Raw genomic sequence first — 26,121 nt, 5'->3', positions numbered from 1 at the left:
CTTCTTACTGGTTCATCTCATCTTTCTATATTATTTAAGTCTAATTCCTTCCTGCCATGATCTACCCATCTCTACATTAACTTATATCCTTTCTTAGGTGGTTTAACACTTGACTTATAGCCTTGTTCTCCAACCCAACCCCTGCTCTCATACTTAGACTCTTCATTATACATACTGATGTCCCCTTCAATTCCATGACATTCCAGTTCTTTCATCTCCTCAGTTCCTGTGACCTATAGTTTTATTGTACATTAGTCACCTATAGGAATTATACTACCCTAGTTAGACCTCACCATCACTCATAATTGTGCCACCTCTTTGGATTTTGAACTCAAAAAATGTCTCTGTTATTTTATCCTCATCCCTGCTTTGGTGTATTTGGTTATTCTTTTGACTCAGTCTTGCCCTTCATTCTCCTGTAGACCTCAAACTCCCTTGCCAGAAGTGGGATAAGGAAGCAGGACCAGCTTCATCAGGACCTTAGTAAGGTCTTGCATTGTCTGCCCAGCTTCAGCCTCAGAGAACTAGGATGTAGCAGAGCTGTGATTTTGTATGAGCTCTTAAGAGTAGTTAGGGGGTAATTGTTCCTTTGTGAGGGTATATTGATTTTCAGCACACTAGGCTTTCATTTACTGCCCCAGAAAAAGCAATATGCTGAATTTTAACCCTCTTTTTTCAGTCATCCAAGTTGACAATCTTGATGTCATTTTTGACTCCTTGATTTTACTCACTCCCTATGTACCAAGTTGACAATTACACTTTCTTTCTCTACAACACCTCTCAAATATCTCCCCATCTCCCAGTTCATGGAGCCATCGCTGAAGTCATGCCCTCATTGCCTTTTTCATGGATTATTTCAATAACCTTCCAATAAATCTCCCTGCTTCAAACCTTTATCTCACTCCAATTCATCGTCCATGTAACTGCAAAAGTGGTTTCCTCTTACCTCTAGGATCAGAGGAAATGTCCTTTGGCATTTAAAACTTTTGTGGTTTGGCCCCTTCCTCCCTTTTCATACTTATTACATGACATTACCCTCCTCCATTGTACAGCTGTGCTAGCCTACTTGCTTTTCCTTGCAGAAGACATTCCCTCTCGTTTCTAAACCTTCACTCACCCCACCTATGTGACAGTGCTTTTTCTCCTGGAATTACTTTGTATTTTTAAAATATATTTCGCATTTACATGCCTGTATACATATTGTTCCTTCCAGTAGAATATAAACTCCTGGAGGGCAGAGATTGCTTAATTTTGGTGTTTGCACCCATAGCACCCAGCTTGTGGTTAGCACACAGTAAGAACTAAATGAATGCTTTTGCAATTGAATATTCACCAGCTGGATCCAAGCATTTGTATCATTGACTCTTCAAAACATTTCTATCATAGGCATATCCTTTGAGATCACCTCTTTTTTTTTTAAGCAAAAAGGTTTATGTACAAAGAATTTTACTTCATCAGGTGATAGTGGTTTGTTACTTGAGTGTTCATGTTATGCTAAGGCCTTTTTTGAACAGCATACACTTGGTTACTTTTGTCTTGGAGCAAACATTTGAAAGTGATATGAGACATTCCATGCATCATATGTTCATATCCAACATTTTTCATTGTTTTAGAAGTTATGTAAGTACAAAGTACCTATTTTATTTTCTCTGCAGTAATTCATGCCATTCTATAAGAAGGAAAGCAGCTATCCTACTCTGTTCTTACTGTCCTTCATGATTCACGGAACATATACACATTGATCATTATTTCCATCTGGACATATCTGAAAAGATCGATGTATAACCAACAGTTCTTTCCAAACCATGCATGTATAAATGATTGACATTATATTTGGTGTTACAACCTTCTAAGTGCACTTACTCTCTTCTTCTCTGTCTCTGTGTATGTATGTGTGTGTGTGTGTGTGTCTGTCTGTCTCTCTCACTCTCTCTCTCACACACACACACACACACACCCTAATTCTCAGATATTTTTGCTATCACTTGGTAGCAAAACCAATCAATCAGTAAGTATTTTTTGTGTGTGTGAGGCAATTTGGGTTAAGTGACTTGCCCAGGGTCACACAGGTAGTAAGTGTTAAGTGTCTGAGGCCAGATTTGAACTCCGGTTCTCCTGACTCCAGGGCCAGTGCTCTATCCACTGTGCCACCTATCTGCCCCAGTCAGTAAGCATTTTTAAAGGGCTTACTATGTGCCTGGCACTATGATATTTTCTAGGGGTACAAAGATAAGAATGATATAGTGCCTTACCTCAAGGAGCCTGGATTCTAGTATACATAAATACATTTATGCAAAGTAAATGTATATATGGCAGAGCACTAGTGACTGAGGGTATCAGAAAGCCCTTACATGACTACAGTATAGAATTTTGAAGGAAACCAAGGAATCTTAGGACTGAGAAGGCGTCCATTCTAGGCATATAAAGCAGCAAGTGCAGAGGTGCAGTGAAAGGAGGTGCAGGGAATAAGTGAGGAATAGCAAGAAGGTCAAGTTGGCTGGTCTGTAGAGTTGAGCCAGAGTAGTAGCCATGTGATTAGAGAGAAGGGGATGGATTAAAGAGATTTTATGGCAATTCACTGGAGATTGAGGTTGAGGTAGGTTGAGGGAACATGAAAAATCAAGTTTGGTTATCTCCTTCACATTTTGACTTTCCCCATCAGTTTTGGTATATCATGGATCGACAAGAAATTAAATGGGAATTTTTGGGGAGTTTTGTAGAAGACACAAATAACATGTGATAGCTGACAGAAGACACAGAAAAAAATTTAGAAACTCGGAAATGCATAAAATATATGTATGGTATTGTATAGCATCAACATATTTTATCTTTTAATACCACAATAATTCAGACTTCTCTGATACAAAGAGAGGGCCAAAAATTTTATGTGGATTTTCCAGATCCCAGGGGCACTATGCCCCTAACTTCCACGATGTGGAAAAGATAACTGTATAATGCAAAGATTACAGATCTAGTTTACTAGAATATTAGTACCTTCCATTGTGATTGGGAAGTTTGGAGAGAAGGTATCTTTTTTTTTTTTTTTTTTTGTGAGGCAATTAGGGTTAAGTGGCTTGCCTAGGGTCACACAGCCAGTAAGTGTTAAGTGTCTGAGGCTGGATTTGAACTCAGGTCCTCCTGACTCCAGGGCTGGCGCTCTATCCACTGCGCCACCTAGCTGCCCTGAGGAGGTATCTTTTTGGGAAAAGATAATGAGTTCCGTTTTGGACATATTGAGTTTGAGGTGCTCATCAGAACATCCAGTTGGAAATGTTCAGTAATTGGTTGGTATTGTGAGACTGGATTCAGGAGAGAGACTTGGGCTGGCTACATAAATCAGGGAATCATCTGTTAATAATTAAACCATTGGGAGCCAATAACATCACCAAGTGACAGAGTATAGACTGAGAAGAGGGCTCAGGTCAGAGACTTGGGTAACACCTATAGTTAGGCAATGTGATATGGATGAGCCACCAAAAGTGACTGAGAAGTAGTCAGACAGGTAGAAGGAAAACCAGCTGACATGATACCCAGTGTCACTGAAATGATGATGTTTTGAAAATGATGCCATGTTATTTTATTGACAAACAAAAAGGGACTCTGTACGTGGGCAACTCTAGAAGCTGTGGCATAGGTGGCTCCTGGAAGACTTAGCAGTGGCCAGCCACCCTTTGCACTTTCTGCTGTTTTCAGTCACCAAGATCCAGGCTGCTTGTATCAATGAGCCTGTAAGAGAAACCTAATGGAACCACTATGAACCATGTAGATCCTTTGCAGTGGCCAGGTGGCTGTGAAAACACAACTCTCCAGGTGACAATGTCTTGGCTTGGTCCTGAGCAAAATATCTTTAGATGCTTCCCATTTTCCAGGTCGGGGTGACATCTGGTTAGCTTATTCTGTGATGATGATGTTTTTCATTCGAGCTTAATTCTTCCTGTAGACCACAAGAGTGACAGTGCAAGGCTCTGTCTTCTCCACATCCTTGTGGCATGCCCCCAATGTGGAAGGTGCCCACTATCAGCTTTGTTATTTTGACAGGCGTTTTGCTGAAATAAATAGCTCCATATGCCTTTACGTCTGTTTGAAATTAAAAGCTCCTTCACCCTCCCCCCAAGGCTTTATTAATAAGCTCTTTCAAATATATTAATTTTTAATGTACAGAAATTTTAGGGAAGTTCGTTTTGGTAACTTTTTTGTGTTAAGTTAAGCAGCCTTGTTTATAAATATTGGAATGCAAAGACAATTTTATGGAGGAAGCTCTTATGAAGAAATTTCATTAATATTGGAACTAATTTCTTCTGCTATTGACATGCTACAATATTCTGTAGCATTCTTTTCATACTTGGCTATTATATAACAGTTTACTAGAACTGAATGGGACTCCTGTGGTTTTCTTGAAATTCAAAAATCTTCATTTTGTCATTAATTTCTCACAAAAGCTTTTGCCAGTGGGAGGTACTTAGAGACTGTACTGCCTCCGATGTTGGGTACAGCCATGGCCTCATTAAGCCAGAATGCAAAATTCACGGGATTCAGCGATTGCAGCTCAGTTTTCCAGACAAGCTGTTTAGAAGGGAATTCATAATCCCACTCAAACGGAATAAAAGGATGCAGTAGAAAGAGGAGTTAGGAGAGCTGATTTAGTTTACCTAATTTTAAGCCTGTTTCCTCACCTATAAGTTTAGGATTTTAATATTTGGCCTGCTTAAAGGCACAGTTGTTTTGAGAATCTAATAAAATCATTTTTTGCAAATGTTTGGAAAACTTCTAAGTGCTCTATAGGGTTTTCAGCTATCAGTAATGATGATAATTATGGTAATGATGATAATGATGCAAAAAAAGGAATGGCAAAATAGAGAGCTCTTAGTAAAAAATTCCTATGTCTCTCTTTGGACTTATATAATTCAGCCTTTTAGTTTAATTTTCAGTTGAATTCATGCCTTTAATATTTTCTCATGTGCATATGGGCTCTGTTGGCATCCATAGGTTCAGCAGTGTTGGTGGAGGGTAAAGGGTGCTGGTGTCGCATCAGCCTTCTCTGTGTCTTGTCTTCTCTCCTTCTTGGCAGCCTAGATAAAGGGAGATCTCCTAGGTGTTGTCTTGATCAGGGGAGTGGGATTTTGCATGTTTGTTCTAATTTGCCTGTTGTAACATTCCAAACCGTGTAGTTGCAAGCCTTAGGGTAACTTTTGTCACTTTTGTCTTGAGCCTTTGTCTTGCAGATTCTAAAACACATGGGGGAGAAAAAAATCCTTAACCATCAGAGCATATTGCTATTCACTAGAAAGATTGAACTTAAGATGATTAAGGATATGTCTGGAAATCTATTGCCTCAGTTGTCATATATTATCCCTCCCAGTCTTTCTTTCCCACAAGTGTTATCATTGTTACTCCCAAATCCTTAACTCTGTTGGAGCTCTTCCCCCCCACCCCCATGTAATGTATTTCCATATTCCTCTACTTGCCCCCCCCCATCTCTCTTAGTTTCCCACTCTGTCAGATATTAAGGTGATAGCCTGCCTTTCTATAGAGCTCTGGTGGTCTGAGGCTGACGTTAAACTCAACAGTCAGTAGCTGACCATGCCTCCTTTGTAGAGAAGCCTAGCTTGTGCTCAAAAAGACTTTGGAGATTATCACAATTCTAGGCCTAAACATTCTAAGGTCAACTAGAGCATCTACCCCAGGGCAATATGGTGTTCTCTTCCAAAGTATGTCAACTGATCTCTCTTTGGGAGATGAGTACTACTGTGATTAAGAGGAAAACAGTTAACTCATTCTTCCGTGGAACAGATTAGAAAGTATACAGTAATGCAAAGAGAAATACCAGGTAAGCTTATTTGCCTCATAAAGTACCAACCAGCCTAATGTGTTTTGGGTTTTTTTTTTCCCCATTTCCATTTGTAGGATGTGTGCAGTATTCGGTGGAACCTATTGTCTCAGCCATGCAGTACAGTGCCTTGTAGTGGACAAAGAATCTGGAAAGTAAGGATAATATAAGTAACCTTCGTATATTTACACACTGAACACAGGTGAAAAATGCTCAAGTCGATTAAAAAAATGATTCTTCAAAGATCCTCCTTGGTATTAATAACATATCAACCTTGATTAAAAGTAATTTGTGTATAGGTCCTCCAGAACAAGGAAAGTCGGTTCAGAATATAGAAACTAAATTAATTTCCCTGCAATATTACTACAGCTCCTGATCACCCAAGCTTGGAAGACAAATCATTTCAGCTGCCGGGGGGCTGGTGATGAGTGATGTTAGTTTTCCTTGTGGCCTTACCTACTCTAATTGATTTTCATCAGATGACAACAAAGCCCTCTGTTATTGCATTTTTAAAAATGGAGCTCACCTAAAGACTCATCAGATTAATCTCTGCTGATAATGCATGTCACTCCAAGAGAAAAGACTTTAATGAGTTTTTAGGTAGATTGTTGTCATAAACTATGCTGCCCTCTTATCTGAGGATAAATTCTTTTACAACAGTATCAGGCCTGCAGGCAAGTTTAGAGTTGAAATGAGAGAAATATGCCTACTTTTTTAAAAACTCTGAACATCATTTGCACTTCTGTATATTATCAGTATTTCTATTCCATACACTTTTACAACTAAGTTATGAATCCTTGAAAATAAGATTATGACATTGAGATCGACTAAATGAAGTATTGGTGCAGGTTTGTTTTTTCCAAAAGAGTTTTGTTGATACCTTCTTTTTTTAACACCACAGCCCTTTCTGATAAGAGGTGACCAAAATGGACAAAAAAAGAAATGGCATCTAACTGGATGTGCACTATTTTGTTCCTATATTCTTCTGTATCTTTATTAGAGGAGAGAAATGTGTTTCATTATGTGTTGTCTGTGATCAAGATTAATCATTTTGATTACTCTGAGTTTGGCTGACCTAGAGTAGTTTAGTTTGCCTTAGCACAGTCATTGTGTGCATCATTCTCTTGCTTCCTGTGAGCCCCTGTTGTGCTGGTCTGGGTTTTTCATATTTGTTAGTTCCCAGGGCCACTTTGCGGTTTTAAACTAAATATCTAAGTTCTAAGATATATGTATGTGTCTGTTTGTATGTATGTATATGTGTACATATGTGTGTTTATACATACATACATACGTACGTACATACGTACATATGTACATAACATACATATACACATACTCACATACACACATATATAAAACTTAAGAGCCAGCAGATAAATGGTAAAAGGATATGAAGAGGCAGTTTTCAAGGGAATAAATCTGAACTATCAATAATTGATTGATTATTATATGATTATATAGGGGCAGCTAGATGGCACAGTGGATAGAGCACTGGCCCTGGAGTCAGGAGGACCTGAGTTCAAATCCAGCCTCAGACACTTAACACTTACTAGCTGTGTGACCCTGGGCAAGTCACTTAACCCCAATTGCCTCACCAAAAAATAAATAATAATAATAATAATAAAAATAATCAATCATATGAAAAAGAGGTTCAAATCACTAACAAGCAGAAAAATACAGATTCTGCCTCATAATTATCAGACTGGTCAAGATGACAAAATATTAAATGACAATTGTTAGAGAGGTTGTGGGAAACCAAGTGTACTAGTAATTATATTGGTGGTGGAGCTGTGAATTGGTCCTATCATTCTGGAAAGCGGTTTAGAACCAGGCCCAGAAAATTACCAAACTATACTTACCCTTTGACCCAATTATAATTCTCCTGGGCTTAGACTTCAAAGAAAGCAGAAAAGGACCTACATGTGCAAAATTATTTATAGCAACTCTTTTCATGGTAGACACATTGGAAAGTAATGGAATTTCTTCCTTTTGAGGAATGGTTAAATAAATGATGGAATAAGAATGTCATGGAATATTGTTGTGCCATAAGAAATGATGAAATGGTGAGTTTCAGAGGAAAGTGGGAAGATATTTGTGAACTGATGCAGAGCCATTTGAGCAGAACTAGGAAAACAAGTTATATGATGATAACATTAAAGAGAAAAACAACTTTGAAAGCCTTTAGAACTCTACTCAATGCCCTGCTCAACGCTGAATCCAGAAGAGCAAAGATACAAACAGACTGCTTGCCTCCTGTCAGGGAGGTGATGAACTGAAAATGCAGAAAGGAACATGTTTCCCAACATGACTAATGTAGGGATTTGTTTTGCCAGACTGTGTCACTATGTATTGAGGGATTTGGTTTCCTGGGTTGGTTGGTTTGTTTTTAAAGTTATGAGTTGGGATGGTGGTAGTGGGAGAGACAGATTAATTTTTAAAATACTTGTTCAAAGATCTTTTAAAACGATTTCCATTACTATTTCAGTGGCTGTTAAGAGTGACTTCACAGTTAATATTGTTATTGCCCTGTTTAGCAGCAATTGACACATATCTCAGATGACTGTTTTAGGAAGATTGTAAAGAAAAGTTATCAGATTGTACAGTGCTTAAGTATCTTGTTGAAACGAAGGTTCTGTGATATAATTTTTAAGCTGTTCTGTACATTTTGCAATAATTTTGTATACTCTAATAACTTTCAAAGATTTTTATTAATTTCCAGTAAACTAGTTTATAGTCCAGGAACCAGTATTTTTGAGACTTGGGAAGGGAAAAATATAACCTTATTCAGAAAATTCCTACACTTAGGCTTTCTTCCAAAAAAAAAAATTATGATATAAGATAAAATCAACATCTTGTTTTAAAGATTTATAAAGTATATTTTGTACCCTAAAAGGTACAAAAGGAAAATACTTCCTAAATTTAAAATAATAATGCACATTGAATTATCTATGCCTAAAGGCCATACTTAGTCCTAACACAACTCATGAGCACCTCCAAGGAGGTTCAAGAAGAGGTAGTTGTCTCTGTGACATATAGAGACATTTTTTTTCCTGGTCCATACATTCCTGTTGCTAAGAGGCCAGAGAATCAATCGCTTACTTGGCATTTGTTTGCCTGTACCCTTTTCTGGACTCGATTCCAAACTTGCATGTGAACAATTTGTGTGACCAACTTTATTTTTTAATTTAATAAATTTTATTGATGCCTTTTCTTTTTATATGTTATTCCTGAATATTCCTCACCCCCCCATTGAAGCTTTCATTATGTTATGGGCCCAGAGCACCCCAAAAATTCTCTGGGGTACATCGAGGGATAGGGGTAGGGGTTTGGGGTCCTTAGGATTCCTCTTCAAAGAATTACACCCTCTTGCACACAAAAGCAATTAGAATAAGATAGTTGTTTATTTAGGAGCAAGGGAAGGGAAGGGAAACCAAGAGAAATCCTTGGACTTCTCATAGGGAGAAAGGCACGGCACAGAGCGTGGCTCTGAGATAACAGTCTCCTTGAGCAGGAGACCATCAGGTACTTTTATAGAGGACTGACGGGGGTGACTGTGGAAAGTTCCTGTAGTGAGGGAGGACCCTCCCCCTTGGTAGTGGCTGGAGGAGTTGGGCGAGGGGTGGCTGCAGATCTCTCAAGCCAGCAGCCACACCCAACCTTATTTCCCCAGGGGTGGAAGAGACTTGAATGAAGGGTGGGGGGTCCCAGAGCTAGCTCAGTAGGATCTGGTTCCACTTATCTCTTTAGGTGCATCTGTCCTTAGGCTTAGTTTCTCAAGGAGAAGGTTCCTTGATGTACCCCAGAGAACTTCTGGGCTGCTCTGGGCCCATAACATTTATAACAACAAAAAAAACAGTTATCAAAAAGAATCAGTAATATGATTGCATGTGACAGTATATGGAACATTTTGTCCTCATAGTTCCCCACCCTTCTGCCAAGAGGAGAGGAGGTATGTTTGTATGACTGGCTTCTTTAGACAATCATTTTGGCTTCTTTTGTTCTTTTTTTATATCATTGTACTCTTTGTGGGTATTGTTAACCCAATTCTGTTTATTTCACTATGTATCAATTCTTGGAAATCTTCCTAGGTTTCCCCAGATTCCTCATGTTATTAGCTTTGAGGAATGTGGAAGGGCAGGCCCTTCTCCAGCCACAGTAAGCTTACTGAGTCATGCTCTGTTGGCCCTGGAATTTGGAGGGAGCAGATGCAGCCCACTATGGTTCCCGTTTATCTCTCCTTCCTAACTTTCTGAGCCATGTGCTCTCTTTATTAATATTTAATATGCTTTAATAAATGCTTAATGCCCCCAAACTGGTGCAGTAGCCTCTAATTTCTAAGTAACAAATATATGATAAACCCCAGCTAATTTTCCCTAAACTTGGGATCCCATATAATTTTAATCACCACAGAATCCTTGGGCCAAATGTCTAGTAGTGTGAGAGCTGTTGGGTCAAAATATATGAAAAGTTGAACCATTTTTCTCCCATATTTCGAAATAGTTTTTCTAGAACAGTTGCACTACTTCACAGCTCCATCAATAATGTGTCTGCCTGTTTTCCCACAACAAATCCTTCCTACCCCGCGCCCCCCCCCCCCCCAATTCCACCCCCAAACTGACTTTTTGGCTTTAGTCATTTTGGCCAATTTGCTTTGTATGAGGTAAAACCTAAGAGTTATTTTAATTTGCATTTCTCCTATTAGTGATTTGGAGATTGTTTTCATATGGTTGTCAGTAGCCTACACTTCTTTAAAAACTGTTCATACTCGGGGCAGCTAGGTGGCGTAGTGGATAGAGCACCGGCCTTGGAGTCAGGAGGACCTGAGTTCAAATCCGGCCTCAGACACTTAACACTTACTAGCTGTGTGACACTGGGCAAGTCACTTAACCCCAATTGCCTCACTAAAAAACAAAAAAAACAAAACCCAAACTGTTCATACTCTTTGACCATTTCTCTATTGGGGAATGGCTTCTAGCCATTTGTCTTTATGTTGCCTGAATCATAAGATTTTTCTTAATGAAATGTGGTACAAAGATTTTTCTCTTGGTCACTAGTTTATTTCCTTGTATATATATTGATTTTGTTCATATGGTCCATTTTTTTTAGAAGCCTGATAATCCTGCTGTAGTTCTGTACTTTCCTTCAAATCAACCTTCATTTTGGCCTTTGCTCAGTTACACTGTCAGAGGAACTCCTTTCTGCCAGTTATGGATACAACAGCCAGCCAGCCATGAGGGAGAATATTTATAAAGAAGTTCTAGAACCTAAAGCTGTGGATTTAGAATCCAGTACTAGATTCCAGGATAGACTAGAGACCAAAGGCCTTTGTTATTCATTACATGACATTACTAAAATGAACCTGGCAGATCTTCTAAGTCTCAGGCGTTAACCTTAAGGATAAATGAAATTGTTGCTATTCCTTATGGGGTGTTTGCACACTTATTCATTTATTTATATTTTACATATCTAAAACACCAGTGGTTCCCCATTATTTTGAGAATGAAATAAAACAGCGACTCTGCCATTTAAAATCCTTCAGAATCTGGATCCAGCCTTCCTCTCTGCCATATAACATATCAGTTCCCTATAATCCAGCCAAACTAGCTGACTTGTTGCTTCTTGGAACATTCTATTACCCACCTCTGTGCCTTTACAAAGGCTTTCTGTCCCCCATCCTTGGGACACACTCCTTCCTCACCTTCACCTCTTAGTGTCCCTAACTTCCTCCAGAACTCACCTGGATAAGCTCTTCCTCCAAGATCCCTCCAGGTACCAGTGCCTCCCCATTTGAACTTAGCTTCTAATTGCCTCATACATATTTTGTATTTACCTCTCTGCATATTTACCTCTTCCCCCTCCCCCTGTCTGGGATGTCATCTCCTTATTGATAATAAGGGCAAGGACTGTTGAATTTTGGCTGTCTTTATACCCTCAGTGCCTACCATATTACTTGGTATGTAGTAGGTATTTAATATCATAAATGCTTGTTGATTGATAGTTCACATTGTCTGGAAAAGTGCCTGATTGCAAAAATAATATTGGCCAACTAAGTGCTTAGAAAGTACCTTATTTTTCCCCAAATACTGAGAAATTTGACTGACTTAAAGTCTTGAGCACATCTCACAAGTAAACCACTTTGCAAGCACTTTAAACTGAAGTTTGCAAGTGTTTTCAATTGCTTTAAGCATCTAAAAGCAAAACAATAATTTTTTTCATTCTATTCTGTTTATTGCCCCTTTGCAAGAAATCTGCTGTTCTCATGTTGCTAAAAGGATGGATTCAACTTTTCTGACATGTTGAGCAAGAAACTTATGCTGTTTTTCACCTTGCCTAGAGGCAGGCTGGTTGAAGCTAGAATTAACAGAGCATTCTGTATTATATGATGATTACACATGAAAATGGTGTACACAGTTGGAGAGAAGAAAGAAAGAACATTGTTGAGACACTTGGCTGTAGGAGATGGGTCAAGCCAGCCACATAACCTCGTTCTACCTGTGTGTTTCTGTGTTTTCATTTTGTTTTTCCTTTGTGGCTCTTTTCTACCTCCATCTCAGGGCTGTATCTTCTTGCTTTGCTCTCACACTGAACTCCTTCTGCTGACTCGGAGGAGAAGCTTTGCATCCCCATGTTGAGTGGCTTTTCTTTTCCTATCCTGCTCTGCTAACCATGGCAAACTCCTGGCAATGAGATTTGTCAGTTTACTGGTACGGTACTTGCTATTTAGACGTGGCAGTAATGATCTTGGACCAAGTAACTTGTGTGACCAATAGTCTGGATCTGATTACCTTTGCTAGTGTTCCATGTGCACTTCAGGTGTCCCACTTGTTAGATTTCCTGCTCTGCCCATTTCTTTGAGACATCTGCTCCTGATGTTCAGGATTAACTGTGCCTCTCCCAGATGCATGGTAGTGGACCACAGATTAGGAGAATTGTAGCCAGTTCCCTTGTCATCTTGGAAAAGTTGCTTTTACCCTCTGTGACTTGGCTTTTCCTTATGTAAAATGGTAGGAGTAATAATGGGATAGACATCAGCCCTTTGCCTATGAGTAAGTCTGGAATAAGTTCCTCACCTCTCAGGAACATTTTCAGTCTGGGCCACTAGGGAACTTTCTGGCCAGTTCCCGATGATATTGGAAGAAGCCATTCAGGTGCCCTGACATTCACTTTAACCCAACAAATATTTAAGCACCTCAGGTATGAAAGACGTTTGCCAGGCACTGGGAATACAAGTGAAATGGAAAACATACCCTGCCCTCTTTATAAAGCTCTCAAGGGACTGGGTCAGGGAGGAGGCACAGTATAGAAATTGTCTCTTTGCTTGTGATTTTTTTTAAATGTCTGATTAAGATACATACTGAAATAAGTAGTTTGCAATTGATGGTCATTTCATACCCATCCTCTACACTGTTGTTTCTTTTCTAGCCTATTTCTAGCTGTTTGCTTATGTAGATTTACATACAGGGTTAGGGTTAGAATGCTTTGCAGCAAAAGTAGCACCTCCTGATACTTCCAGAATCACTATGTATTAGAACTAGGATGGACCTTATAGGTTATTTTCTTCAGACCCCTTCATCTTATATAGCAGGAAACTGAGTCCCAGAAGGGGCAAGTGACTTTCTCTCTCTCTCTCTCTCTCTCTCTCTCTCTCTCTCTCTCTCTCTCTCTCTCTCTCTCTCTCTCCCTCTCTCTCTCTCTCCCTCTCTCTTTCTCTCAGACACATGATAGGTGCTTAATTAATATTTTCAACGGATTCCCAGTTCAGTATTTCTTTTATTATTCTTAGCCCAAATTTGTCAAGGTTAGCAAAGTATCTGTTGAACATGAGTTCATATCACAGGTTTAGAACATGTCTTGGTCTGTAGAGCATCCCTTAGTCCTTGAACCTTAGTTTTTAATTGTGTTACTTGTAGTTTGAAACTGAGCACCTTTGATCATCACCTAAATGAATCATGTCATGCATAGCCCCATCCTGAAATTCCTTTGTGAATAGTCACCACCTATAAGATCTTATTCTGGTGATATAGGCTTATTTGACTTTCTTGTCACTGAATTCACTGCGAATAACCCTCAGTAGTTTTGGTGCCATAGCTTTGGAAATCAATGTCTTCTGGTTACCAGAGGCCTAGCTACTGCTAGGGTCCACAAAAAACGGTTGATTTCCAAGGTTCATGAGCAAGGCACTTATCTGGACAAGGGGTCCAGGAATGGGGAAACACTTTGTGAAGTCTTACACTGTTGCCCCCAATTTAAACTCTCACCCCTTGTTTCTGCCTGTTTTATCTGATCCTTTTTCTGTAGTCATCTGAGCTAAAGGTAAGGAAAAGACATTGGTCACAGAGGGCAATTCAAAAAGAAAAAAAAAAGAGGAAAAAAAAAACAATTCAAAAGAAAACAAAATCCACAAACCTTTCATCCAGCACAGTATCAAAAAGTAAAAGAACATACAAAATGCATGAACTGGTGGTTGAATAAAGTCAACAACCCATGATGATAGATCCTTCCAGCATCTGTCAGATCTTCTCATTTGTTAGCTCAGGGTTTGCACAGATGTTATGAACTTGATAGTTGTTGTATCAACAATATCTTCTCTCTTTTTCATAGAAGAAAAACAAAAGCCTTTGATTTCCTAAATTGTATAAGGATCCTTTCTAATGGAAGATTTGTTGGTTAGTTTATATTCCATAGGAGGTATTTGTAGGATTTCCCCTTCTGCCCCTCTCCCCCCTCCCAAAAATAATAAATCCAAAGCCCTGTGCCTATTTGGCTGAGTAAGTATTTTTATAAGACAAGAGCTTCAGTTCAGTGAAACATAAACAGAAAGAAAAGGGAAGAAAGAGCAAAACATTTTAAAAAGTTTACTAAAACAGGTAATGTAGTGTAACTTAAGTACGAAAAGATGGTTAATGGGTCAAAAATGATTTTATTGCTTGCCATTATGGACCCGAGTTAACCGCAGTGGGCTGTGTATACCACCCCATTATGCTATTTCTTTAGGCAAATACAAATTGAATTCCTTTCACTATCAGTCTCCTCCGTTAGTGTTCTTGCTTTTAATGCCCTTCTGCCCAGTAGATACTGCTTATTTGGCTTATTTTCGAAAGATTTAAGATAGTTTAATTTATACTAGTATATTTCAAATATGGTTACATTAAAAATAATTGCCCACATTTTATGTGGAGCAAAGTAAAAGTGCATTTCCAATAAAATAATTCTGGCCCCAAACTGTGGAGCTGTGACAAATGTAAATTTATATTTCCATAATAAAAAGCTATAGCAAACACACAGTCATTTACATATCGTTCCTGAAATATTGCATACTGGCTTTGTCAGTGCTGGTAAGTCCATTTCAAGGATGTCACCCTTAGTCCATTAGTTTGGATAATGAGCCCTATAAAGTACATTTATAACTTGTGGCACTGCAAGGAGATGGATTCTAATTTTCATCCTTTTATCTAGACACATTGAAAGAAGGTCAATGGAGGGTTCTATATGATTCATTGTCCCAACACATTGCAGATGACAGAGACCTGATAATGTCAGTGCAGAAGTGTTTGCCTTATTTGGAAAGAGCACTTGAAAGAAATCTTCTTATGTTCATCCTTTGAAGTAAAATGGAGACAGATATTAAAAGAAGCGCTCTTCTTTTTTCCCCCTCAATGCAAACATGAACAAGTATATGACCAGATAGCTTTTCTTGAACAAAAGCGAAAGCAACACTTAACAGAAAAATCAAAAGCCTTTAGTGGCTTTTACTGCCTTTCCTTGTTATATCATGACATTTAATCAACACTTTTCCCCCCAAAGCTTGTTTGCTAAACAATAGAAAAGGTTATAATTATGTATCAAGTGCCCCAATTTTGCTGCTTATTTAGTACAGTATTCAAAATTGTTTGAGGAGGAATTGGCTCATATTTTATAAGAAGACTTTATAGAAAGCAAAATGGGATGGCATTATACAACTGAGTATGGGTCCCATACCGGAAAATAGAAATTATATGTAATTTTGTATTTCATCATCAACAGATAATTTCTTTTTATTGATGCTCGAACAAATGTTAAACAGAAATTTTGAAAACCCATGTGAATGTTTTCCTCCAGAAAAATGATATGTATATTTGTGTGTGTGTGTATTTATACAAATTTATGCAAATACAGGCAGTACCTATAATTTCTTCATGTGAGGAGCTACCACTATAAGAAGTCATTCCACCAATCAGATTGACTTAGATAAAAAAGTTAAGTGATCTGCATGATCTAGCAAATAGCAGGGGCAGATTTTGAATTTAGCTATTCCCACCTCACTGATTCTTATCCAATCCAATTCAGTCCAGTCAACATTTATTAAGCACCTATTATGTACCAAGCTTTCGGCTAAATGTTAGGGATACGATTAATTGAAAGAAAAACAGTCCCTTCCTTTCCTCAAGGAACTTACAGTCTCATGTAGGCTGGGAAGGGGGCCAGGGGCAGGGAAGAGACAGCACATGAAAGGAGGCAGTAAAGTGTGGGGGGAAACACCAAGAACTATCCAGTGTAGGGGCATCTTGTTCTATGAAATTGAAACCAGGCAGAGTAGCAGATGCAGAGTGGAATGAGCCAAAAGGACCAAGAGATATTTAAATAACTACAGTATTTCAGTAGGGTTTAGGACATCTATTCAAATTGTTATTGTTCTTGTTGTTTGTCCTTCATTCTCGAAGAGGACTATGACAGATGTCATGACTTGCACTGAATTGGATTTAAGTGAGGAAAGGCTGTGCAGAGTCACCAGTCTCACTCTCTCCTCTGCAGCCATCTGGGTCCAGTGGCAAGAAAATATATCAGGACAATTGGAGATGGCCTCAGATGTTTTAGGCAATTGGGGTTAAGTGACTTGCCCAGGGTCACACAGCTAGTAAGTGTCTAAGGTGAGATTTGAACTCAGGTCCTTCCAACTTCAGGGCCAGTACTCTATCTACTGCGCCACCTACCTGTTCTCTGCTATGATCTAGAATCAAGAAGAATAAAAAAAATTCTAGGAGGAGTAGAAATATTAAATTTAGTACGTATAGTTGGGTTATGCCAATATAATATAAACAATAATACTAATGAAATTAATTCATGGTTTCAGTCTTATATCAATTACACTATCAAGAAAGTATTTTAGAGGTGATATGAAAACAAAATATAGCAATATGGTGGCCTTGGGTAGGGGGCAGCACTATAATAAAGAGAGTGATGGGCCTGGACTCAGAAAGACCTGAGTTCAAATAAGGCTTCAGATAATTCATGTCAGTATGACCCTGGGCAAATCACTTGAACCTCTGTCTGCTTCAGTTTTCTCATCTGTAAAATGCAGATCATAATAGCACCTCCCTCACAGGGTTGTGCGGATCAAATGAGATAATAATATTTGTAAAAGGTGCTTAGCACAGTGTCTGGCACATAGGCACTAGATAAATGCTTATTCCCTTCCCCCCCATACAGTTTATTAAAAATTAAAATAGCTTGTCTGCATGTGAATGAAATAATTTTAGTGATTTTTTTTAACCTTTAAAAAACACATTCATGTCATTGATGTGAGGAGACAAGTAATCTTGCAAATTGATTTGTAACAGAATCAGTATCTAAATAGATTTGTTTTAAATTCCATATCTTTGTTCTCCTTTTCTTTATATATAGATGTACGGCAGTCATAGATCACTTTGGTCAGAGGATAAGTGCTAAGTATTTTATTGTTGAAGACAGTTACCTTACTGAGAAAACCTGTTCAAATGTGACCTACAGGTAAGGGCTTCCTTGCTGCACAAGCTCAGGTGGGTGAAAACTCAGTTCTGAATTTATAGCCACCTTTTAATGTCATCAAGGGTAGCCTGTTATTGGCATTGAATGTGTGAACACACGCAGAAAAATGCAAGCCAAGTGCCAAACCCTGGCTATTCTTAATTCAGTTCCTTTCTCAAAGTAGTGTGTGTCATTTCATATATTGTTCATGAGCCAATGCATAATCTGTGCAGAGCTGGCCTTCTGCCAGAGTTCTTCAACTTTAGCTTTTGCTTTGCAAACCACATATTCAGAATAACAAGAGAGGTCTTTGTTTCTCTATTTCAATTCTATAAATGTGTCACCTATCGAATGTCAATCTCAAACTTCTTGGTTTGTCAAATTACAGGCAGATCTCGAGGGCGGTGCTGATTACAGATCGATCTGTACTGAAGGCAGATTCCGATCAGCAGGTAACTTTGTGCACTCTTTTCTAACTTGTTGCTCATTTCCTGTAATTGTATAGGATGCTGTTAGTGAATCAGAGTTTATCAAGCCTTGCATACTTGCACTGTCTTTTTTCTAATGCCCACATTTTAACTCAAGACAGTAATTGATAGAAGGGCTTTGGATGCTTGAAAGAATGTTCTGTCTAGGAAGATAGATATTCCTTGCTTTATAGAATAATGTCATTCCAAGGGAGTTGTATTTCAAAGTGAATTTTATCTTTCTTCCAAGTTTCATCATCTTAACTCTTACCTGTATGTTTTCTAATTTGATCCTTATAATTCCCTAAACTGAGTACTGCATGTATTATCCACATAGTAGATGATGAAACTGAGGCTCAAAAGAAGTTAAGTTTACTTGTCCTTGGTCCAGAGGAGTTTTAATCTAGTTCTCTCCTGATTCTCATGCCAAACCTTTAAAAAAATAAATAAGAATTGTTTTTAAAAAATTTTAAAAATAAATTAAAAATTGAGCATTTATGTTCTCTCATTTATACCTCCTGAAAAATAAAAACGTAACCTTTTGAACCAATCCCATAGTCAAAGAAAACAATTTTTCTACCATATCACATTAACATGAGGGATACATCGACTTGGGGGAAAATATCCTAACAAGCTGAATTGCAAACTGAGGCTTCTAGCCTCATGGCATTACTAATGACATTCTGCCCAGTCAGAGTTTTTCTGCACTTTCTTCCTTTTGAAATATCCCTCCAACTTTTGCTCCTTTCACCACCGCAATTTTGCAGCTATTTCTCCCATACCAGTTGATTCCCTGACTATGCTGATATTCCAGGAATTTGTTTCCCTCCTACTTTTATTGGTATTTACTACAGCGGCTTATAGATTTATACTGCTGTATCCTAGTTTTTCAAAAGGTGCTGCTGTCAAACATGACTTGCTTCTGACAACTCGTTAAGTTTGGAGTAGCCTGTTATAAAAAATGAATTAATTCTTCCTCCTTATCAATTCTGTTTAGTTCATGGTAGATCAGTCTTTATGAAATTAAGGGACATTTGTGCGGAAATGGTACTACAAGGCTGATTGCCTAAGATGACTAGGTTGGCACATCTGTTAAGATATCTTTCAAAGGAGAATGGTGTTTTAATAATTCATCATTCTGTAATTATTTTACAGTATATAAGTATTACAGTATTAGAAGTGTTACACTATCCAAAACTATGAGTCACAGACCAGTTGCCATTCGGCAATGGTCTGCCCACCAGGAGCACCCTATCCCAGGTTAATCATAGGTCCAGACCCCACCCAGTCCCCTTAAAAAGCCCACTGTATATCCTTGTTTTCTGTTGAAGCGACCTTCTTGATTGTGAATGATAGTGAAGGAAATGAGAAGGAATGTGAGAAACCTAGCTTTTGAGCCCACCATTATGCAAGCAACCAGCCTAATGCAGTCAAATTCCCAAAATAAATAATTTCCATATTTATTCTTGCAGTGATGCTTGAAATATAAACACAACATTATGGATTCAGGCTACAGATGAGGGCTTTGCTGTATCCCAGTAGGGATCTAGGCTGCTGAAAATCACTATTATTTTTAGGGATTGATAACCATATTCTTACGGTGCTATAATCTACAGGGCAACCACTATTTGATGGCCATTTCATGCTTATTGGAAAATTAAAGAAAGATAATATCTCAGTAGCACCTAGCATAGCGTGAGGTGCAACAGTGAATGCTGTTTGCTTTACATTTCTCACTTCCAGGGCCTTATCTGAATCTACTTCACTAACATATGCCTTCAGTTAATTTTTCAAGACATTTGTTTTAAAATGTTTGAGCATGTTATTTACTCATTTAAAGTTACTACCATCTAATATTTAAAGAGATTCAGGTTTGGCAGCCTTTCCATGTTTTTATTCAAAATGAATGTTTTTAAAGGCACAAATTTAAAAGCAAGTCTGTGTACATTTCAGAATTGATGACATTTTATCTGAATAGAAAATATTATTTAAAGACTTTACATGTGATCATATATGTCTAAAATGCTTTTCTTTACTGATAATCATACAAGTTGATATGTTATCAAGAGACTTGAAATATTCTTTTAAGAAACATTGAGCTGCTACTCTGTGCAGAGAACAGTGCTCATCACTGGGGAGATAAAATTGAATTTAAACAGTCTCTACCCTTATGAAATTTACAACCTATCAGGAGGATAAGACATACATACAAGTAAATGTAGTTCACAATATTATTTAATGAATGCATTTGTAGTGCAAAATAGTGTTATGTGAGATGCGTTGGGGAAGGTTGTTACCAAGCAGCAGGATCAGAAACAGAATTTATGGAGGAGGTGGTGTTTCAATTGGACATTAATAGATAGGGAAGAAATTCAATAGGTCAAACATGGGGGAGGGAATTCCAGGCATAGGGGAACCACATGAGCAAAGCCACAGAGATGGGAGAGTTCAGTGCGTTAGGGCACACAGAGTAGCCCAGTTTCGCTGAAGTATAGAATACATGAAAGAGAGCTATATGATCTCAGCCTGCAAAGGCATACTAGTATTATATTGTGGAGAGCTCTGAACGCCTTGAAATTTACTCACTTGGGGCTGCTAGGTGGCACAGTGGATAGAGCACTGGCCCTGAATTCAGGAGGACCTGAGTTCAAATTCTGCCTCAGACACTTGACACTTACTAGCTGTGTGAACCTCCATTGCCTCACCAAAAAAAAAAAAAAAAGACGACAAAAAAAGAAAGAAATTTACTCACTTAATTGCAGGCAACATAGTGTGATGGATAGAGAGCTTGTCTCAGAACCGAGAAAACCTGGGTTCAAGCTCTAGCTCTGATAGCTGGTTGTGTGACCCTGGGCAAGTCATTTAACACCTTTGAACAGGAAATTCCTCCTCTGTAAATTCCTGTACCAGTGAAATCCCCAATTGCATCTAAAGAAACATTCTTGTACTTATCTCTGTATTTTAAATTTGATTTCCAAGTTAAAATCTCATTTGTCAGAATGTTAAATGTTAATGAGCGTCAGGCAGATACTAGGAGAAATGAAATTGAAAAATCTAATTGCTCTTCGTGCTCTGTGTCTACTTTGGAGATTTCCATTTTGACAGTGCCACCAGTGGAGCCAGGATCTGCTGCTGTCCGGGTCATTGAGTTGTGCTCTTCCACCATGACATGCATGAAAGGAACATGTAAGCACAGTATAATCATCTGTCTTCTATATATATTCTATATTTCTTTGGATAGTTTAAGGAGATGGCATGGGGAAGAGGGCCTGATTTCCAAGCAGATCTCCTGGTTAATATAAATCTCTTGTAGGGATCGATCCATGTTTTCTTGCATTGTATTTCCATTGATCCCCAGAGAAGATGAGCCCTTTCATCCTTTGTTTTTAAATATCATGGTATGGTCATACATATATATTCACATATAGCAGTATCTATGCCCCCAGGTCCTATTTAAGTTTTACAGTGAAAAAAATGACATGACTTCCTAGCATCCCCTTAGTTTTGTTTTCACAAAATTAAGTTGCTTAATTGCTGTATGAAGGTATGATGTACTCTTGACTCTCAAGGGCTTTACAGTCTTATGATACGGAGACATTCCCTATACCCAGCACAAGATTATAGCTGACATATTAGACAGTTTATGGTCCTTGCTAGTTGAATGGTTCAGTCAGTAAATGCCATAAGAATTGAATAGAAGGAGGGAACACCATGGGGATGGGGCAGTCAAGGAAAGTTTTTGTACAAGTTGGTAGAGCTAGACCTGTGCCTTCAAGCAGACAGGAGAGGGATGAGCATTGCTCCTCCTAGAAGGTAGCAAGCAGTGGGTTAGGAAGAAAACCGGAAAAGGAACTTTTAGAAGGACTGCTAAGATGAACCCAGGTGACTAGATTATTCCCAAATGCTCGTATGGCCTTCTCTCTTCTTGTCTTTATTGTAATCCCCTGTTCTTCCTGTTAATCCCCTGATGGCTGTCTCAGGAACATTGGGCATTTGAAGTAGTCATAAATTTTCTATTGTTTCAAATGATGTAAATTATTGAAGTTTTCGTCACAATTTCTGAGATTGTTCCCAAAGTGGAAGCCACTTTGCAGATCACTCTGCCATGCCCTGATCAGTGGATATTTTTCGCCTTTAACCTTCAAAACTGGCTTTAAAATGATATTTATTTGGTTGATCAACCTTTTACCACAAATCTCTTCCTATTCTTTGTCTTTTGAATCCTGTTGCTTCTTAAGATAGTAGCTGCCTAGATTACCTCTCCATGATTAGAAAATCTGTTTTTTGTTAGCAGTTATCCCAGCCTCTCCTGTTGTAATTCATACTACTAGGTGAAGCACTATTATGACCTTCAAACTTGAAGAAATAAATATCAGAAATAACAGGGGTCATTGTAATATTGAGAAGGTTTCATTTCCCATGAATCCTCTTGAAGAAGCACCAAAAAGGTTGACTTCCGTGTAGCATAGTCATAATCCATTATTTGAACTAACACATATTTAGAAGTGAAATCACCAAAAAGGGCTCAGAACTTTGCACCCATTATTCAGTTCTTCATACTGCTGTCTTGGGGTCAAGTAAGGCAGGAGCTGGTAGCCTGCTGTAGTAGAAAGGGTCCTGAATTTTATAGTCAGTTAGGGTTCCTCAATTTACATCTTGCCTCTGTTACATGCTATCTGTGTGATCTTGGAATCATCTCTCAACCTCCTTTTTCTCACCTGCACAAATGGGGAGTTGGCAAAGAGGTTCAAGTTCTGGAAGAGTATCCATTTTTACAGAACTAGGAGAACCGTGCTTTCAGACTTTTCAGACTGCTTTGTAGTCTTGAAAAATCTCACCTTAAAGCTGGTTGTGATAAGGCAAAATCCTGAGTGTGTATATTTTTGCCTTCATCCATTTAGACAATCTGTGGAGAAGGTGTCCTTAGAAGGTTAAAATGGCAGAAAGTGAAGTCTATAGGTATTTGAGGGAGTATGTAGCAATCAGAATAGTAGAATACAAGAGAAATCTGGCAAGTAAAGTGAGGCAGAAGATCATTAAGAAAACTGAGTCAGGAATTTGCTCTGCTCTAAGGAGCATGTGGGTAAAAATAAATCTTTTTTTTTTTTCATTGAAAAGCAAAATTACTGAGTTTGAAAAAAAAGTAATATATTCTGTGGAATATTCGTTGCTTTTCTTTGAGTTGTTTTCTTTCATATTTTTGTGTTTTTTTATTAAATTATTTTATTTTTCAGTTCTAAATATCTCTTTCCCTTTCTCCCTCTCCCTCACTCATTGAAAAGGGGAAAAAATGTATTGCAAAAATGTATAGTCACATAGAACAGATTCTCTGATCTTTGTGATTTATTGCTATAGTCTTCCTTGCTAATACTTAACAGTTTTTGCATCTGTATTCATTAGTGAATTTAGTCTATAGTTTTGTTTCTCTGTTTTGACTCTCCCATGTTTAGGTATCAAGATTATATTTTCATCATAAAAGGAATTTTGTGGGCTCCCATCACCTATTTTTTTTCATTCAGTGTGTGTAATATTGGATTTATTTCATAAATGTTTGATCGAATTTGCTTATAAATCCATCTGGTCCTGGGATTTTTTCTTAGGGTGTTAATTTATGGCTCATTCAGTTTCTTTTTCTGAGATATGGTTATTTAAGTATTCTGTTTTCTGTTCTGTTAAGGTGGGCAATTTATATTTTTTTAAATGTTCATCTATTTAATTTAGGTTGTCACTGATATTTGTTTCTAATTGGGCAAAATAGTTCCCACTAATTGCCTTTATTTCTTCTTCATTGGGTGTGAATCTACCTTTTCATTTTTGATACTGTTAATTTTGTTTTCTTCTTTTTTAAAAAAAACAAGCGGGGGCAGCTAGGTGGCGCAGTGGTTAGAGCACTGGCCCTGGAGTCAGGAGTACCTGGGTTCAAATCCGACCTCAGACACTTAACACTTACTAGCTGTGTGACCCTGGGCAAGTCACTTAACCCCAACTGCCTCACTAAAAAAAAAAAAAAAAAAAAACCCAAGCCAGTCAGTGGCTATCTATGTTATTGTTGTTGTTTTTTTTTAAAACAGCTAATAGTTTTGTTAATTCAGTGTTTATTTTTTTTCTTTCAGTTTCTTTAATCTCTTCTTTGATTTCCAGGATTTCTATTTTAGTATTTAATGGAAGTTTTTAATTTGTTTATTTTATAGTTTTTGTTCTATACCTAATTTGTTGATCTGTTCTTTCTTTCTTTTATTGATGAAAGAGTTTAGATATATAAATTTTCCCTTAAGTATTGCTTTGACAGCATCCCATAAATTTTGTATGTTGTTTCATTGTTTTTCTTATTTAGTGAAATTATTGATTGTTTCTATGATCTTGTCTTTGACCCTCACATTCTTTAGGATGAAGTTATTTAGTTTCCAGTTAATTTTTAATTCATGCTTCCAAGGTCATTTATTGAAAGTATGTTTTTATTACATTATGGCTCCAAAAGGGTACATTTAATATTTCTGCTATTTTGCATTTGTGAGGTTTTCGTGCCCTAATATGTGTTGATTTTTTGTGAAGGTGCCATACTCAGGTAAGAAATAGTTATACTCTTTTTATTCTCATTCACTGTTCTTCAGAGGTCTATCATATATAACTTTTCTAAAATCCTTTTCACCTCTTTAACATCTTTCTTGTTTATTTTATGGTTAGAGTTATCTAAGTCTGAGAGGGATAAATTGAGGTCCCCAACTAATATAGTTTTTCTATTTTTTCTTGTACCTTTTAAACCTTTTTCTTTAAGAATTTGGATGCTATTTTGGTACATATATATTCAGTATTGATATTAATTCATTGTCTGATACTTGTTAGCAAAATGTAGTTTGTTTATCTCTTAATTAAATCTATTTTTGCTTTTGCTTTGTCTGATATAGTTCCTACCTTTGCCTTTGTTATTCTCTTCTGAATTTGTGTTTCTAGGTGTTTTTTTTTTCACCATAGCAGCTCTTTATTGTGAAATTTTTTTTGGTTGCTTATTCTTCCAGCCTACTTTTTTTATTTTGGACTTTATGTTATCCCTGGGCTCTTTGCACTTCTACAGGGGCTGTGTAATGTGAAATTCTGTCATTTTACATCTTTCTGCCGCTTTCACAGCTCAGTCGGAACTGGCAAATTTTCAGTGTTCCCAAATTGGTGTGATTTGAGGAGTGAGGTCTATTCACTTACCTCCTGCTCTGATCTCTACAGGTTCCTGACCCAAGTTTGGATCATTTGGCTTACATGTAGTTGAGAATTTCAGTAGACTGCTGTTGAACTCAGTCATTGTTACTCTGCTGGAAGGCTCTGAAGGTTCATAGCTACTAAACTGCTTCTTCTGCTTTGTTCTAGGATTCCTGCCCTGGTTATTGAACTGCAGGCTTAGACACTGGGGTAAAGGCTAGAACTGAATCACTGCTGTTCTGGTTCTGGGCTCAGAGGCACACAGCTATGTTTATAGAATTTGTTTCTTGTTCAGGCCATAACTTGGACAGACCCATGCTCACTCACAAGCACTCCTCTCCTCCCCAGTGGGCTACAGAGCTGCCAGATGATAGTTCTTCTTGCAACTAGTGGTAGTTCAGGGATCCCTTGGGATTTTTCTCCTGCTCCAGTGGTTCCTGTCCTAGTGTTCTATGTAAGCCCTCTCTTTTCCCCTGGGACTGGAATGTTCCTTTGTCTGTGCTCCTGGCCAGTTCTCTTTTCCCAGTTTCTACAAACCTGATTGTTTGTCTCCCTAAGCTTCCCTGGACTCAAAAAGTGACTCACTGTGACTTCTCTTACTTTGCTGATTTAGTATGGTGCATTTTTCTAGATTGTTGTGGAGGAGGCGTACTTGGTGAACTAGGTAAAAATGCTTCCTCCTACTATGCCATCTTGACTCCATTTCTCCTCCTTTTCTCTTTTGGTTATGTAGTAGAACCATTACTTTAGCCATAAAGTTATAAGATTTATTCCAATTATAGTAGCTTTTATAAAGAAAATAGTATCTTGAAAATCCTTTGGTAATATTTCTACTTTAAATCTTTGGAAAATAAAAATTCATTTCAGCAAACA

The 26,121-nt window shown here is 37.9% G+C and overlaps 1 protein-coding gene across 1 annotated transcript in view; it reads left to right on the top strand.

Annotated features, from left to right (window-relative positions):
* CHM (CHM Rab escort protein) overlaps positions 1 to 26,121 on the top strand; it is a 189,018-nt gene that overhangs the window by 124,900 nt on the left and 37,997 nt on the right. Inside the window, exons 9-12 of the mRNA XM_043974533.1 lie at positions 5,905 to 5,982; positions 17,489 to 17,593; positions 17,979 to 18,042; positions 21,147 to 21,243. Of these exons, the coding sequence (XP_043830468.1) occupies positions 5,905 to 5,982; positions 17,489 to 17,593; positions 17,979 to 18,042; positions 21,147 to 21,243 (344 nt within the window). The remainder of the gene's footprint in view (positions 1 to 5,904; positions 5,983 to 17,488; positions 17,594 to 17,978; positions 18,043 to 21,146; positions 21,244 to 26,121) is intronic.

The sequence above is a fragment of the Dromiciops gliroides genome, chromosome X (assembly GCF_019393635.1).
Source record: "Dromiciops gliroides isolate mDroGli1 chromosome X, mDroGli1.pri, whole genome shotgun sequence".
Classification (NCBI taxonomy): Eukaryota; Metazoa; Chordata; class Mammalia; order Microbiotheria; family Microbiotheriidae; genus Dromiciops; species Dromiciops gliroides.
This window is presented reverse-complemented; position numbering and strand designations above follow the sequence as displayed.